Here is a 15783-nt window from a genome sequence, read left to right on the forward strand (position 1 = left end):
TTCATGGGATCAGTTTCTACCGCTCGCAGAGTTTGCTTATAATAACAATTATCAGTCGAGTATTCAGATGGCTCCATATGATGTTTGTATGGGAGACGGTTTAGATCTCCAGTTGGTTGGTTTGAGCTGGGTGAGGCTAGGATTTTGGGTACATACTTGGTACAAGATGCTTTGGACAAGGTGAAGGTGATCCAGGAGCAGTTTCGTACAGCGCAGTCAAGACAAAAGAGTTATGCTAACAGGAAGGTTCGTGATGTGTCTTACATGGTTGGGGAGAAGGTTCTATTTAAGGTTTCACCCATGAAGGGTGTTATAAGATTTGGGAAGAAGGGTAAATTGGCCCTTGGTTCATTGGGCCTTTTGAGGTGCTTCAGAGGATTGGGGAGGTGGCTTATGAGCTTGCTTTTCCACCCAGCTTATCGAGTGTCCATCGTGTATTTCATGTTTCTATGCTCCTGAAGTATATTGGCGATCCGTCTCATGTTTTGGATTTCAGCACGATTCAGTTAGACAATTATTTGACTTATGATGTGGAGCCAATAGCTATTTTGGAGTGTCAGGTTCGAAAGTTGAGGTCAAAGGATATAGCTTCAGTGAAAGTACAGTGGAGAGGTCAGCCCATGGAGGAGGCTAGCTGGGAGACCGAGCGATAAATGCGGAGCAGATATGCTCACCTATTTGAGGCTTCAGGTATGTTTCTTGACTCGTTCAAGGACGAACACTTGTTTAAAAGGGGGAGGATGTAATGACTCGGCCGGTCGTTTCATGAGTTATTGCTCTGTTTACCCCATTTCTGCTTCTTTATGTGTTGTTCAGCTGTATTTCATCGCATCGTATTGGTTAGTTTGGGTTCGGAGTGATTTTGTAGAGAAATGAGATACTTAGTCTTTTAAGTTGGCCTTTTAGTTGGAAAAGTCAACCCAAAGTTGACTTGTGAGTAAATGATCTCGGAACTTGGTTTTTATGGTTCAGATAGCTTCGTGAGGTTATTTGGGACTTAGGAGCGTGATCAGAATGTATTTTGGAGGACAGGGTAGATTTAGGCTTGAATTGGCGAAATTGGAATTTTGGCGTTTTCCGTTTGGTAGTGGAAATTTTGATATCGGGGTCAGAATGGAATTCTGAAAGTTGGAGTAGGTCTGTTGTGTCATTTGGGACGTGTGTGCAAAATTTTAGGTCATTCAGACGAGGTTTGAGAGACTTTTTGATCGAATTCAGAATTTGGAAGTTTTGGAATCCTAAGGCTTGAATCCGAGGGTGATTTGATGTTTTGATGTTGTTTTGAGCGTTCCGAAGGTTGGAACAAGTTTGAATTATGTTATGGGATGTGTTGGCATATTTGGTTGAGGTCTCGAGGGCCTCGGGTGAGTTTTAGGTGGTTAATGGGCCAGACCCGCCCTAATCCGGTCCGCTCCACCTTAACACTAAATGACGTCATTTCGTTTTTTCATCTAGACCGTTGATCTCAGTTGATCAAACGGTCTAGAACTGACTCTATCTTGATATATAAATGTCCGAACCAGCCACCCCCTCAGACCCCTACCCCCTCTCATCGTCCCCACACACTCAAAAGAACCCTTCACCGCCTCCGCCGTGAGCCGCCTGCCGGAAATCGCCTCCGCCGGCGGCGTTGCTCCAATTGACCCCATTTTTACACCATCGATTCTTCTCCTTCTCCTCTTTCCAAATCTCCAAATTCCCACTCTCGAATCCCAGCCTAGCCTCTCGAATCTTGCATCAAAAAGAATGACTGAAACCCTAACTCATCCAATTAGCCCCAAATTTACACCCTAAATCCCCCGTCCCTTTCTCTTTCAGATTATCTAAACCACTTCCTTCGAATCTCAACAGAACTTCTCGAATCTTGATTCAAAGGGGCAACCCTAAAATCCCAAAAGTCTAAATCGTCGCGTGTTTGAAGGTTTGAGGCCGAAGTGGGCTTCAGTCGTGTGTTTTCGCTTGAGAACTCACGATTGAAGCCTATTTCGGCCAAAAATCAAGAGTTCAAAGGTCAAGTTCAAGGCTCGATCCAGGCTGTTTTGTAGGTATTTTGTCATTTCTTGTCCTTTTTTGTCTTTCTTCTATTTTAGGTCACAATCTTCAGCTTCTCACCTCATCTTATCTGACTTATTTGTTTTTCATTTTTTTATAAAAGAATCTTTTCTTCTTGCATGATAGAATTTAGTTGAATGGATGAAGTCTTCTTTGGGTTGTTATTACATTCGTGATTCTGTCGCATTAGTAAAAAAAAGAAAAAAAGAAAAAAAGAAAAGCAGTTCAGGCCTCCCCTTTGAAACCTCATAACAGACCCGTCCAAGGGTTGAGTTTTAAAACTTGGTTTGAAGATCAATTAGGCCCAAAATGAATTGGGTTTAATTCAGACCCATTCACTTGGGTCATTAGACCCAGGGTCTGCTTGATTGGCAAGGTAAATAAACAATGGTTCAGGATCAATGCAGGGAAATTGGTATAGGGAATCTTATTGTAACAGAAAAGGAAGCTTCTAGGAAGATGGGGAGGGGGGCTGTTTTGAAACTCTAATATTTGAACTAAGGGTAGTTAAGAAAAAACAAAAATTGGCTAGGGATCTCTAAGCTAAAAGCGAATTTGAAAAGGGGTTAAAGGGTAAAACTAAAATCTGAAAGGTTGCCCTATTGACTTGCCCATAAAGACACCTTTTCTTGCATTGAAAGGCAGACCCAAGAGAGCTGAGTGATAGAAAATACAAGAAAATCATAGCGGCAAAACATCAGTGAAAATACTGTTACATTGGGTCTTCTCTGTGGATTTCTTAATTTTCCAGCTTCTAAGAACAAATTTGAATCTAAATAAAGCTGAAATGGTTTAAGGATAGTGGTAAAAAGGGTCTGATTTGAAGCTCTGGTCGATTGGGTTTAAAGCTTGGCTTCAAAGTTCTTTTCCTCTAGGTTATCTCTGCTTTGAGTCATTGACTGTTACTGCTACTGCTGAATCTTACCCCACTTATTCTCATTTCCAGGTACAATTTTTTAACTCTATCCGTTGTTGAAACTTTGTGATATGGAAATCTGGAATATTTGTAGCATATTGACCATCTTGTTCTCATTATAGGAGTTTAATCTTGGTTTTGTTTCGAGCTTTAGTTTGAATATGTTTGCGTTGGTATGGTGGTTGGTGACAGTGCTCTTTAGGGGTTGAGTTTGATTTTAAAATGGGTATGAGGTTCAATTTTGGACGGATGTTCTGTAATCTGGAAACCTATACTGTATAAATAGATCTGGTCATGATGTTTTAAATTTGCCTGAAGGATGGAATAACATAGTTGTCTATGTTGAGTCATTAATAAAGTTCTGCATATAATCTTAAGTGGCAACCCGATTAATTGGATGTTGAATGATCAAAAGTCAATAGATATTGTAACCTTTGTGCAGGAGTAGTATTATTAACTATTAAAATCCACCGCCTATTGTTAGTTATTAAATTTGGAATTCACGATTGCTTTCATGATCAAGCTATTATTGGGTGTTGTTTGATTGTCTAATAATGTATTTAAAAGGATTCTCCAGTTTGCTTGCATATGTATTAGCCTCGTTCTGGGCTCTTTTGAATCCTTTGATCACTTCAATCTTTGTTCACGTGGTAAGGGTTCGATGCTGGGTCCCGGTCCAGCAGCTGCAAGGCTCCGCATTTGTGCCATTCCGAGGCCCAATTCTGGAGGTCTCTTTGAATCATAGTCGGACCATTCCTCATTTGGGCCATCATTCCTTGTGTGTTAGCTCAAGTTTCTCTTATACAATGCACTAGTTTCCCCTCATATAAGCCACCCGAACTAGTATAGATAGAACCTCTAATTACATGAAGTGTTAATTGGTCAAATTATTAACTAATCGAGGCGAGTCGTATTAAATAATACAAATAGTTATGGCCCTCTAAATCCTCGCTTAATTATTCCTTTTAAAATTCTTAGAATTCGAGGCGTGCCATTTAGCAAATTCCATGGCCCTCGCAAAATTGCAAATGCGTAGTTGCTTTAGGAGCGTTGTTTTAATAATTTACCTTCCTAAATTCGGGTGCGCATTTATGTGACCCAAATCCAAATCTCAACGATGTTAAAATATGTCAAAAACTGCAGGTGCATTTATGTGACGTGGTTCAAAACATGTTTTTATAACGTTGCAATTTTCTTCAAAAAATGAATAAAAGTGGCTAAAACTATAATTGCACATAAGTTAAAACATGTATTAAAATCAGTAAAAAGGCCAATTATAACAGTTGAGCGACCGTGCTAGAACCACGGAACTCGGGAATGCCTAACACCTTCTCCCGGGTTAACAGAATTCCTTACTCGAATTTCTGGTTCGCAGACTGTTAAACATAGTCAAGCTTTTCCTCGATTCAGGATTCAACCGGTGACTTGGGACACCATAAATCTCCCAAGTGGCGACTCTGAATCTTTTAAATAAATAAATCCCGTTTTGATTGTCCGTCAATTGAAAAAACTCCCTTATACACTCCTTTACGGGGGTGTAGGTAAAAAGGAGGTGTGACAGCTCTGGCGACTCTGCTAGGGATCGAACCTAGAATCTCTTGTTCAGGGTTCAGAATTCGAGCTTAGATGAAGTGTTATATTTGGCTTTATCTGATTTTGTTACATGTTTGGGCCTAATGTGCTAAGTGTTGCTTTTACCGCCTTGATATTATCTGAACTGTATATATAAACTGCTACGAAACCCCTCTTTTCTCTCTCCCGAGGAGTGCACGCTGGTCGTGACTTCTTTCTGTTAGTGTCATATCCCAAATAGAACAAGTTTTGGACAAGTTGCAAAGTCGGATGATCTTTTGGTTACCGGTACGCAGCCCCCCCCCCCCCGTCTCGAGTTGTCCGCTTGGGTAAGCCAGGTCTAGAACAAATAAACCCAGGTTTTTAAACCTAGCATAATAATACCTCATGCCGGATCCCTAGAAGGAACATTTGTTTGCATCATGTGCATTTTGACTTTGGAGACTCAACACAGGGGCTGGGTCTGTCTAGGACAGGTGCACCCGAAATAAAAAGACCATCCTGATGCATCTTACTTGCTACTTGTGCATTTATTTGCTTCGGATTTGCATGCTGACCGGCTTTTGAATAAAAGGAGAGAATTAGAAAATAGCAGTGTGAGGGTTAAGGAAGGTAATTACCTATTTTGAAAACCAATGTCCCAAAATATACTAAAAAACTCAGCCGAAATTTTGAAAAAAAGAGGGGAACTTTGTGGTTTTTAAAGAAAAGAGAAAAAAGAGAGAAGGAATATCATTGTGTTTTTGGAAAATAAAAAAAGAAGTTAGGTTTATTTTTTAAAACATTGGCCGAACTACGCCAGTTTGATTCTCACCGGATGTGGGATACGTAGGCAACCCCCATTGGGTCCAACTTTCTTTTTGCAAAAATAGCCCAAAAGAACAAAAAATTTACTTTTATTTGAAAATAATTAGGGTGATGCCATTCTTTTCAGAAATAGCCGAGGGCGCCGGAAGGCTACTTTTGCAAGAACAGCCGCCTGTGGTCATTTGTCATGGTTTTCACCGGTTAGCCAACACATCCTTAAAATCTTCGTCTTCGAGGTGCTGAAAGGCCGTATTTGCAAAACCGGATTTTATTTTAAATGAAAAAAAAGAAGAAAAAAAAAGTGTCAATTTTGTCTTTGAGTCAAATGAGTCTTGATTTTTGCTTAATCACCCTAATAAATGTGCATAATGAGCACGAGTCCAAGTTTGCCGATAACAGTCAGGAACACGATCCCTTTGGAGTTGCATATGTGGTGGGAGGACCTGGGAAAATCGGAGCAAGATAAGGTCAATCTACATTTGGGAGGTCTCACCAGGTTGTTAAAAATCAGACCCAAAGGAGATGTCATAAAGGCTTTGGTTACGTTTTGGGACCCGACCCATAACGTATTTCACTTCTCGGATTTTGAACTCACCCCAACCTTGGAAGAGATAGCAGGTTATATGGGAAGTACTGAAGGGCTAATACATAAGTATCTGATCACTCCAAGAACTGTTAACTCTCACAAATTCATAGATTTGTTAAAGATAAGCAAGGGAGTCCCATACTCCGTGTTGGAGGATGGTTTTTCCACTCTACATTTTATATATCAGAGGTATGAGCATGTAGGAGGGTTCAACGATCCAGAAAGTGTGGTTTGTAGCAAATGAAACCGAACAAAATGAGATGAGCATAGGCGTTTCACCTTAGCCTTGTGGTGTTTCCCCAAAAAGACGGGAATATTGATTTGCGGGTGGCTGGAGTCGTCAAGGTCCTGATTACCAATGCCAAGAGCATTCTTGCCCCTATGATAGTGTCTGAGATATACCGAGCTCTCACAGTTTTTAAAACTGGGGAAAATTTCTTCGTGGGATGCAATTTACTATTACAAATGTGGATGATCGAGCACCTATGTCATCGCCCTCAGTATATAAGTTACGGATCCACAAAGAAAAGTTGCATTGAAGAGTTTGACAAAAGGATTTTAGGGTTCAAGCTGCCAGAGGGGTTCAGAGATTGGGTATCCTGCCTCCATTCCATTATTGCTGGACAAATAGAATGGACATTGGGTTGGTTTCCTGTTGAAGAAATTGTGTATATGCCCGCCACTGGTCTTTACTTCCTCCTAATGGGTCTGCGAGGTATCCAGCCCTACGCTCCTTACTGGGCGATGAGACAGTTGGGAAGGTGTCAGGTGATGCACCCAGATGAAGATCTTAGTGTGTATGCGGTCGTGGTTAGTTCCGACGGCCAATTTCATGAAGAAACAGTTCATTCTATTTGGAACGAATGCCAGTATTAGACGGTGAACACTCGAGTGCGTGACCTATCTAGAGGCGAAGTCTCACCCGCCTATCTTGTTTGGTATAGAAAGAAGAACAGTGCAAGGGTTGAACCAGAAAGACCAGCCAAAAAGCCTCACATTCAGGAATTCGTTGATGCATCGCAAGAACAATGGGCTTGGTTGGCCAGGGAGAATGAGTATATCGCCACAATAGGAAAATTGGAAAAACAAGTCAGAGAACTTCAATTCGAGAATAGATTGCAAGTCGCGGTGGACGAAGGAGAAAAGAAAAGTCTAGCCAAAGAAAATGAGGCCCTTCGAGCCCAAATTCAGAAAATAAAAATAGCAGCAGAAAACCCCGTCCGAAGTACTAAAGATGAAAAACTCATAAATAACCTGAGGCAGAAAGTGAGTGACTATAGTTTTGATTTGAACAAAGCCGCAAGTGAATTAGCCAGGGTTAAAAAGCAATTAGCTAAAAACGCAGATGAACGAGCATGCCTGGTTAAGCAGTTGAAAGAAAAGTACGACAATGAGGTCGCAGGGTTAAAAAAGAAGGTCATTACCGCGGAAAACAAAATGATCAAACAGGCGAAAGATTTCAAGGCTGAAAGAGAACATTGTTATACATCATTGGCACAATTAGAAATAGATTTGCAACAACTTCAGGAGCAAAATCATGTGGCCGAGCAAACTTTGGAAGCCAGGGCCCAGCAGATCGGGTGTTTGTTACAAGAAAAAGGTGTCATAAGAGAAAGAATTAGAAACATCGCCGATTACATTGTTATAAAGTGCCAAGTCTGTAAGGATATGACTCGCACCACTTTCTTCGTGTCAATGATGGCATTTGTTAAACAGATAATGAGTGACTTGGATCGACTTCAAAGGGATCTTGCATATAGGCCCGAGGCGAGACCTAATGATGTCCCGCGGGCACCAGGAGCATTGATGTATTCATGATTTTTCATTTGAGTCTGTAATTCCTTTTTCGTTAGAGTCTAGTTGTTTTTAGTCTGTATTGTCTTTCTGTTGGAGTCTACCAGTTGTTTTCAAGTCTGTATTTTCTTTTGAGTATGATAGTCTATATTTGGAGTCTGTACTTCGTCTATGCATCAGAATCTGTTAGTTTCTTTTGGAATTTGTTAGTTTTGAGTTTTTGTAATCAAAGCATTTGCTTTTTATGAAAACTGAAAATCCCAAAATATTTTTACTATTTACTTTCACACTTATCTCCCAGAACTACACTCGGTCTGATTCATGCGGGGTCATGATACGTAGGCAATCTCCATAGGATTCGACCATAACCAAAAGAGAAAAAAGAAGAATAAAACGAAAAAGAGATAGGAAAAACAAGAGAGAAAAAGAAAAGAAAAGAGAGAAGAATAAGAAAATCAAGAGAAAGAAGCAAAAAAAGAGGGAAATGAGAGGATAAAAACAAAGAGAAAGCAGGGAAAGAGTGAAAACACGAAAAGAAAAAAAGAGAGAAAAAGAAAAGCCAAGATGATGCAAGCATCCGATCAAATGCATAATAGAAACGGTTAACTGCTTAGGTGCATTCATTCCCCAAATGTGCGGTTACCAATCTGTTAAAGCCCTAATCGCTAACAAGGTTGTTGTTGATATATTGAGTCTAGGCAGGTGGTTAGTTGATTGGCATTCTGGCAACTCACTCCTATAACACCTGATCAAAAGACAAGCTGAACATGGCCAACCAAGAACCGGAGACAAGTATTGTTGATCCGTCAAAAGAGGCGGAAGAATTGGATGTTAATGCGATGAAGGAAGAAATGTATAAGTTAAAGAAGCAAATGGCTGAAATGTACCAGGCCTGGGCAAAGGGTCATCCACTACTGGTTTATACCGCTAACCCTGCGTATATCCCACCATCGGCCCAACCTCAGGAGCCTCCCACTGTGAACTCATCTCCAACCTTTCCCCTCTACCAACAATGCTATGGCACCACTTCCCACACTTCTCAAGCTCCACCACCCAAACAAGTCCCATACCCTCCTCCACCAGTCACTCCCGTTTTTGTGGTACCTCCACCTGCTGTATTACACCAATATTCTAGTGAGCCTCTGTTCCAAACTCAAGACAACCAATATTATCCCCCCTGAACCCACCTTCAAAGTTCCGGAACCATATTCTTACACTCCTCATCTTGATCTCCCGGCAGAGACCGAGAAGACACCCAAAAATCCCGAGCATGAGGAGATGATCAGAAAGGTTAAAAGCTTAGAACAATCGTTCAGAGATATGAGGGGGTTGGGAGGTCAAATAAGTGTGGCCTATAAGGATTTATGTCTGTTCCCAGATGTTCAGTTACTAGCAGGGTTCAAGATGCCCAAGTTTGATCTATATGATGGGTATGGTGACCCAGTAGCACACTTAAGAGGATTTTGTAGCAAGATGAGAGGGGCAGGCGGAAGAAATGAATTACTGATGGCATATTTTAGCCAAAGTCTGAGTGGATCGGCATTAGACTGGTATACCCGACAAGATCACATCAGGTGGTACACATGGGACGATTTGGCCCAAGCATTCGCCTGCCATTTTCAGTAAAATCTTGAAATTATCCCAGACTGTCTGTCATTGACAAAGATTGAGAAAAATCATGGTGAGAGTTTCAGGGAATATGGATTCCGTTGGAGGGAGCAAGCAGCGAGGGTTGACCCTCCGATGAAAGATTTCTTACAGGCTTTGGAGCCCACTTATTTTGGTCACTTGGTGTCAGCAGCGGGTAAGTCCTTTAATGAGGTTGTAAAAATGGAAGGCATGGTTGCGGAGGGACTCAAGTCCAACAAGATCATGAGTTATTCCGCAATCAAAGCGACTACCTAGGCTATTCAAAACGGTATTGGGGGTGTAGTCGGGAAGAAGAAGAAAGAGGATGTTACGACAATCGAGTCGGGAGCTTGGGTCGGGTCCAGGGGCCCTTCACGTTACTACAACCAGCCTCGACCCTATCATCAAACTTATTCCCACACTCCATATAGCCCACCATAACACTACTACCCACCGCCAGATCCCCATTTTTTCGTCCATCACACACAAACCTATACCTAACCTCCTGCTCACGCACAATGGCGTGTGCCAGCTCCACAAAATCCATACCCAGCTCCACAAAACACCTATCCACCCTAAGAGCCTACAAAAATCCCCCTGGAACAGGTTTTCAGCCAAATCAAGCCTTCAAGAATGAGAGGTTGCAAAAGTATAAGACTTTTACTCCATTGGGAGAATCATATACCAATCTATTCCACAGATTGAGACAGTTGGGTATGTTGAATCCGATCGAGGCTAAACTGCCAAATCCACCTCCCAGAAATCTTGACCGCTCGGTGAGTTGTGAGTAATGTTCAGGGGCCCTGGGTCATGACACAGAGAAATGCTGGAAGTTGAAAACAGCTATTCAAGAGCTCATTGATACTAGTCAGATTAAGGTCCAAGCTTCGGAGGCACCCAATATCAACCAGAACCTATTGTCGGCCCATCATGAGACAAATATGATCAAGATAGTGCATAAGGGAGGGGAGCTTAAGAATCCTTCGCAAACTGTCATGATGATTCGGGCTAGTGAAGCCAAGCCGTTTGAAAAGTTAACAAGTGAGAAGTCTGTGATCAAGTTGAATGGGGCAAATAATGAACCATCTGTGGGGGTCAAGAAGTGGTCCTCAAGTGATGTCGCAGGAAAACATGAAAGAGCGAAAGTGGTTGTGCACGGAGTGACAAACAAGCTTGTGGTAATTGTGAAGGGTGCCCGCACAAATCCTGTCATTATCAAACCGGTAACTCAATTACCGATAGTCAACAGCAAGGCAGTCCCATGGAATTATGAACGAGTGATAGTGACTTACAAGGGGAAAGAAGTTAAAGAAGAAGTATGTGGGACCCATGGTTTGACTCGATCGGGGAGATGCTTTGCCCCCGAAGAGTTGAGAAAAGATAAGACCTCCAAAGATAACCCAGAGTTGGTGAAGAAAGATGTGACCGAGGAAGAAGAAGAGGAATTTTTGAGAAAGATGAAAGTGCAGGACTATTCCATTGTGGAGCAGTTAAGGAAGACACCGGTTCAGATCTCGCTATTGTCATTATTGATCCATTTAGACGAGCACCGTCGGGCTTTAATGAAGATCTTGATTGAGGCCCACGTTCCTGACAAAATCTCAGTAAACCACTTGGAAAAGATAGCTAACAAGATATTTGAGGTGAACAGGGTTACTTTCTCCAACGATGAGTTGCCCTTGTAAGGCACTGAGCATAATATGGCCCTGTATTTGACGGTGAAATGCGAAGATTCTATGGTCACCAGAGTTCTAGTCGACAATGGGTCTAGTGTGAACATTTGTCCTCTCTCCACGTTGAACAAGCTGAAACTAGACGATGATAGAATTCACAAGAACAACATTTGTGTTCGGGGGTTCGACAGTGGGGCAAAGATTCAGTGGGTGATATAATACTAGAGCTAACCATAGGGCCCATTGAGTTCACTATGGAATTTCAAGTGTTGGATGTGGCAGTCACTTATAACCTTTTGCTGGGGCTCCCCTGGATTTATGCTGCAAAAGCGGTCCCGTCTACTCTGCATCAAATGGTCAAGTTTGAATGGGATAGACAAGAAATTGTTGTGCACGGTGAAGATAATTTGTGTGTTCCCAGTGATGCCATTGTTCCGTTCATATAGTTTGAAGACTACAAGGGGTCATGGGTTTATCAGGTTTTTGACATAGTATCGGTACAGAGAATTCTAGAAGGGAGGTGCGTCCAAACTCTGAGGGTAGCTACTGCATCAGTCATGGTAGCTGTTGAAATGTTGAAAAATAGTTTTTTACCGGGCAAGGGTTTGGGTGCATGTCTGCAAGGTATCGTACAACCGGTTTCTCTTCCTAAAAACTTGGATACATTTGGTCTGGGGTTCAAGCCCACAATCGCAAACGTGAGAAGAGCCAGAAAAATGAAACAAAGAGCATGGGCCCTTCCAAAGCCAGCCCCGCGTCTTTCCAGATCATTTGTCAGGCCTGGTACCAGAAAACGCCCAGTGACAACGGTTCCCAGTTCGGTGGTTGATATGGATGGAGATTTGATGGAAAAGTTCGAGAGGATATTTGACGAAGTGAACATGGTGGAAGCTGGAAAGGGTTCTAGCGAGGCGGATGTGCAATTTGTTGTACTTTGATTTTTTTCCAGTTTATCTAGATTATTCCAGGGTTGTAATTCAGATTCTATGTTTCGTCCGTTTGGATGCATAAACCTTGTTGTCTTTAAGTTCAATGAAATGCAATTTCTTTTTTCTTCCTTCCTGATAGTTTTATTTTGTTTTTCTTTTCTTCCTTGTACAGTTCTTTTTATGCTGGCTTCAATGATATGACATGCATGAGGAATCTCCGGCCCAATCTTAAAAGACAATCTAATTTTGAAATAGTAATTCAAGAAATAGAATGTGATGTTGAATCGGAATATGACGAGGATGAATCCTTTGAAGAGATTAGTAAAGAATTAAGCCATTTTGAAGAAAAACCCAAGCCTAACCTGAGTGATACAGAAGCAATCAATTTAGGGGACCAAGATAATGTCCGGGAAACTAAAGTAAGCGTCCATCTTGAACCACAACTCAGAGAAGAGATAATTAAAGCACTGTTCGAGTATAAAGATGTTTTTGCATGGTCCAATGACGACATGCCAGGTCTAAGCACTGGCTTGGTGGTTCACAAATTGCCCACTGACCCGGCATTTCCCCCTGTCAAGCAAAAACTGAGGAAATTTAAAACTGATATGAGTGTGAAGATTAAGGAAGAGGTCACCAAACAGTTTGAGGCCAAGGTTATTCGGGTCACTCGGTATCCCACCTGGTTAGCCAATGTTGTACCTGTGCCGAAGAAGGATGGCAAGACCAGGGTGTGTGTTGATTATCGAGATCTCAATAAGGCAAGTCCCAAGGATAACTTCCCATTGCCGAACATCCATATATTAATCGATAATTGTGCCAAACATGAGATTGGTTCTTTTGTGGATTGTTATGCGGGCTACCATCAGATCTTTATGGATGAGGAGGATGCAGAAAAGACGACATTCATCACGCCAAGGGGAACGTACTGTTATCGGGTTATGCCGTTCGGTCTGAAAAATGTTGGAGCAACCTACATGAGAGCAATGATGACCATATTCCACGACATGATACATAAGGAGATCGAGGTTTATGTGGATGATGTGATTATAAAGTCTAGAAAGTAGTCTGACCATGTCAGAGATCTGAGAAAGTTCTTCCAAAGGCTTCGCAGGTACAATCTCAAACTCAATCTTGCAAAATGCGCGTTCGGTGTCCCATCTGGAAAGTTGTTGGGAATCATAGTCAGCCGCCGAGGTATTGAATTAGACCCATCAAAGATCAAAGCTATCCAGGAGTTGCCACCCCCAAAGAACAAGACTGAGGTGATGAGTCTATTGGGGAGATTGAATTACATCAACATGTTTATTGCTCAGCTCACGACAAATTGTGAGCCCATCTTCAAACTGTTAAAGAAAGATGTTGTGGTTAAGTGGGTAGATGAATGTCAGGAAGCATTTGATAAGATAATGTGGTACTTGTCAAACCCACCTGTGTTGGTCCCGCCAGAACCAGGGAGACCTTTGATTCTGTATTTGACGGTCTTGGACAATTCATTTGGATGTGTGTTGGGACAACATGACATCACTGGCAGGAAGGAGCAGACCATCTATTATCTCAGCAAGAAATTCACATCTTATGAGGTTAAGTACACTCATCTTGAGAGGACGTGTTGCGCCCTAACTTGGGTAGCCTAGAAATTGAAACATTATTTGTCTTCTTATACTACTTACCTCATCTATCGCTTGGACCCGTTGAAGTATATCTTCCAGAAGCCTATGCCCATGTGAAGGATCGCAAAATGGAAGATCTTGCTCACAGAATTTGACATTGTCTACGTGACTCGGACTGCGATAAAAGCACAAGCATTGGCCGACCATTTGGCTGAGAATCCTGTGGATGAAGAATACGAACCTTTGAAGACTTATTTCCCTGATGAAGAGGTAATGCACATTGATAAGTTGGAACAAGTTGAAAGGCCAGGATGGGGCTGCTAACATGAAAGGCGTTGGGATAGGAGCAGTACTTGTTTCTGAAACAAGGCATCATTACCCTGTTACGGCTCAGTTTCGGTTCTACTGTACTAATATCATGGCTGAGTACGAGGCATGTATTTTGGGTTTGAGGATGGCTGCGGATATAGGTGTCCAGGAAGTCTTGGTCTTGGGTGACTCGAACCTTCTGGTGCACCAGATGCAGGGAGAGTGGGAAATACGGGATTTAAAACTCATACTGTATCGACAATGTTTACATGATCTTTGTCAGCGATTCCAATTAATAGAGTTTAGGCATATTCCGAGGATTCATAATGAGGTTACTGATGCCGTGGCTATTCTAGCATCAATGTTACATCATCCGGATAAGGCTTATGTTGACCCGTTGCATATTCAGATCAATGACCAACATGCTTATTGTAATGTGGTGGAAGAAGAACTTGACGGTGAGCCTTGGTTTCATGATATCAAGGAATATATTAGGATGGGGGTGTATCCAGTACCAGCCACATGCAATCAAAAGAGAACAATTAGGCGATTAGCAAGCAACCTTTTCTTCAGCGGAGGGGTTTTGTACAAAAGGACTCCAAATCTTGGATTGCTGAGATGCATAGATGTTAGGCAGGTCACAACTATTATGACTGAAGTACATTCTGGAGTCTGTGGACCGCACATGAGTGGGTATGTGTTGGCAAAGAAGATTCTCCGGGCAGGTTATTATTGGCTCACTATGGAACGAGATTGTATCAGTTTCGTGCATAAATGTCATCAGTGCCAAGTGCATGGAGATTTGATTCATTCTCCACCATATGAATTACACACGATGTCTGCACCGTGGCCTTTTGTCGCGTGGGGCATGGATGTCATTAGGCCAATTGAGCCATCAACATCAAACAGGCACAGGTTCATTCTGGTGGCCATAGACTATTTCACCAAGTGGGTAGAAGCTAAAACATTCAAGTCGGTAACCAAGAAGGTGGTGGTTGATTTTGTGCACTCAAATATCATTTGCCGGTTTGGGATACCAAAGGTGATCATTACAGATAATGGGGCTAATCTCAATAGTCATCTGATGAAAGATGTGTGTCAACAGTTTAAGATTACACATCGCAATTTTTGCCCTAAGGCAAATGGAGCAGTTGAGGCAGCCAATAAGAACATAAAGAAGATACTTCGGAAAATGGTAGAAGGGTCCAGGCAATGGCATGAGAAGCTGCCGTTTGCATTGTTAGGTTATCGCACTACTGTCCGTACTTCAGTAGGGGCGACTCCTTATTTGTTGATGTATGGCACCGACGCAGTGATACCCGCGGAAGTGGAAATTCCATCCCTTCAAATTGTCACAGAGACTGAGATCGATGATGATGAGTGGGTCAAAACCTTCTTGGAACAATTGAGTTTGATCGACGAGAAAAGATTGGCAGCAGTGTGTCATGGCCAATTGTATAAAAAAAGAATGGCAAGAGTATACAATAAGAAGGTGCGTCCACGGAAGTTTGAAGTGGGTTAGTTAGTATTGAAACGCATTCTTCCTCATTAGGCTGAAGCCAAAGGCAAGTTCGCCCCGAACTGTCAGGGGCCATACATCGTAACTAGAGTGTTGTCACATGGCACTTTATATTTAACAGATATAGAAGGCAAGTATGTAGAAATGTCCATCAACTCCGATACGGTCAAGAGATACTATGTATGATTTTCTTTGGTTAATTTATATTTGTTTGTACTTGGAAAATTCTTGAAGATTTGAAATGACGAAGGCATTTTGTTCTGATATATAAAAACTTTATCCTTTGTTATCCCTTTGAGCCTTATTTATTTTCTTTCATACCCCTTTTTCGGAATTAGTAGCGAATATCAGAAATACAAGTGTGAAAGATAAGTAAAAAAGAAGAGA

General features: G+C 41.9%; 1 protein-coding gene across 1 annotated transcript; it reads left to right on the plus strand.

Annotated features, from left to right (window-relative positions):
* Window positions 1–13986: 13986 nt before the first annotated feature.
* Window positions 13987–15582, plus strand: LOC138882700 (uncharacterized). Its single transcript, XM_070163315.1, has 2 exons — window positions 13987–14602; window positions 15518–15582. The coding sequence occupies exons 1-2, from the start codon at window positions 13987–13989 to the stop codon at window positions 15580–15582; spliced, it is 681 nt and encodes a 226-aa protein (XP_070019416.1).
* The last annotated feature ends 201 nt before the right edge of the window (window positions 15583–15783 follow it).

The sequence above is a fragment of the Nicotiana sylvestris genome, chromosome 12, assembly GCF_000393655.2.
Source record: "Nicotiana sylvestris chromosome 12, ASM39365v2, whole genome shotgun sequence".
In the NCBI taxonomy this organism is placed as follows: domain Eukaryota; kingdom Viridiplantae; phylum Streptophyta; class Magnoliopsida; order Solanales; family Solanaceae; genus Nicotiana; species Nicotiana sylvestris.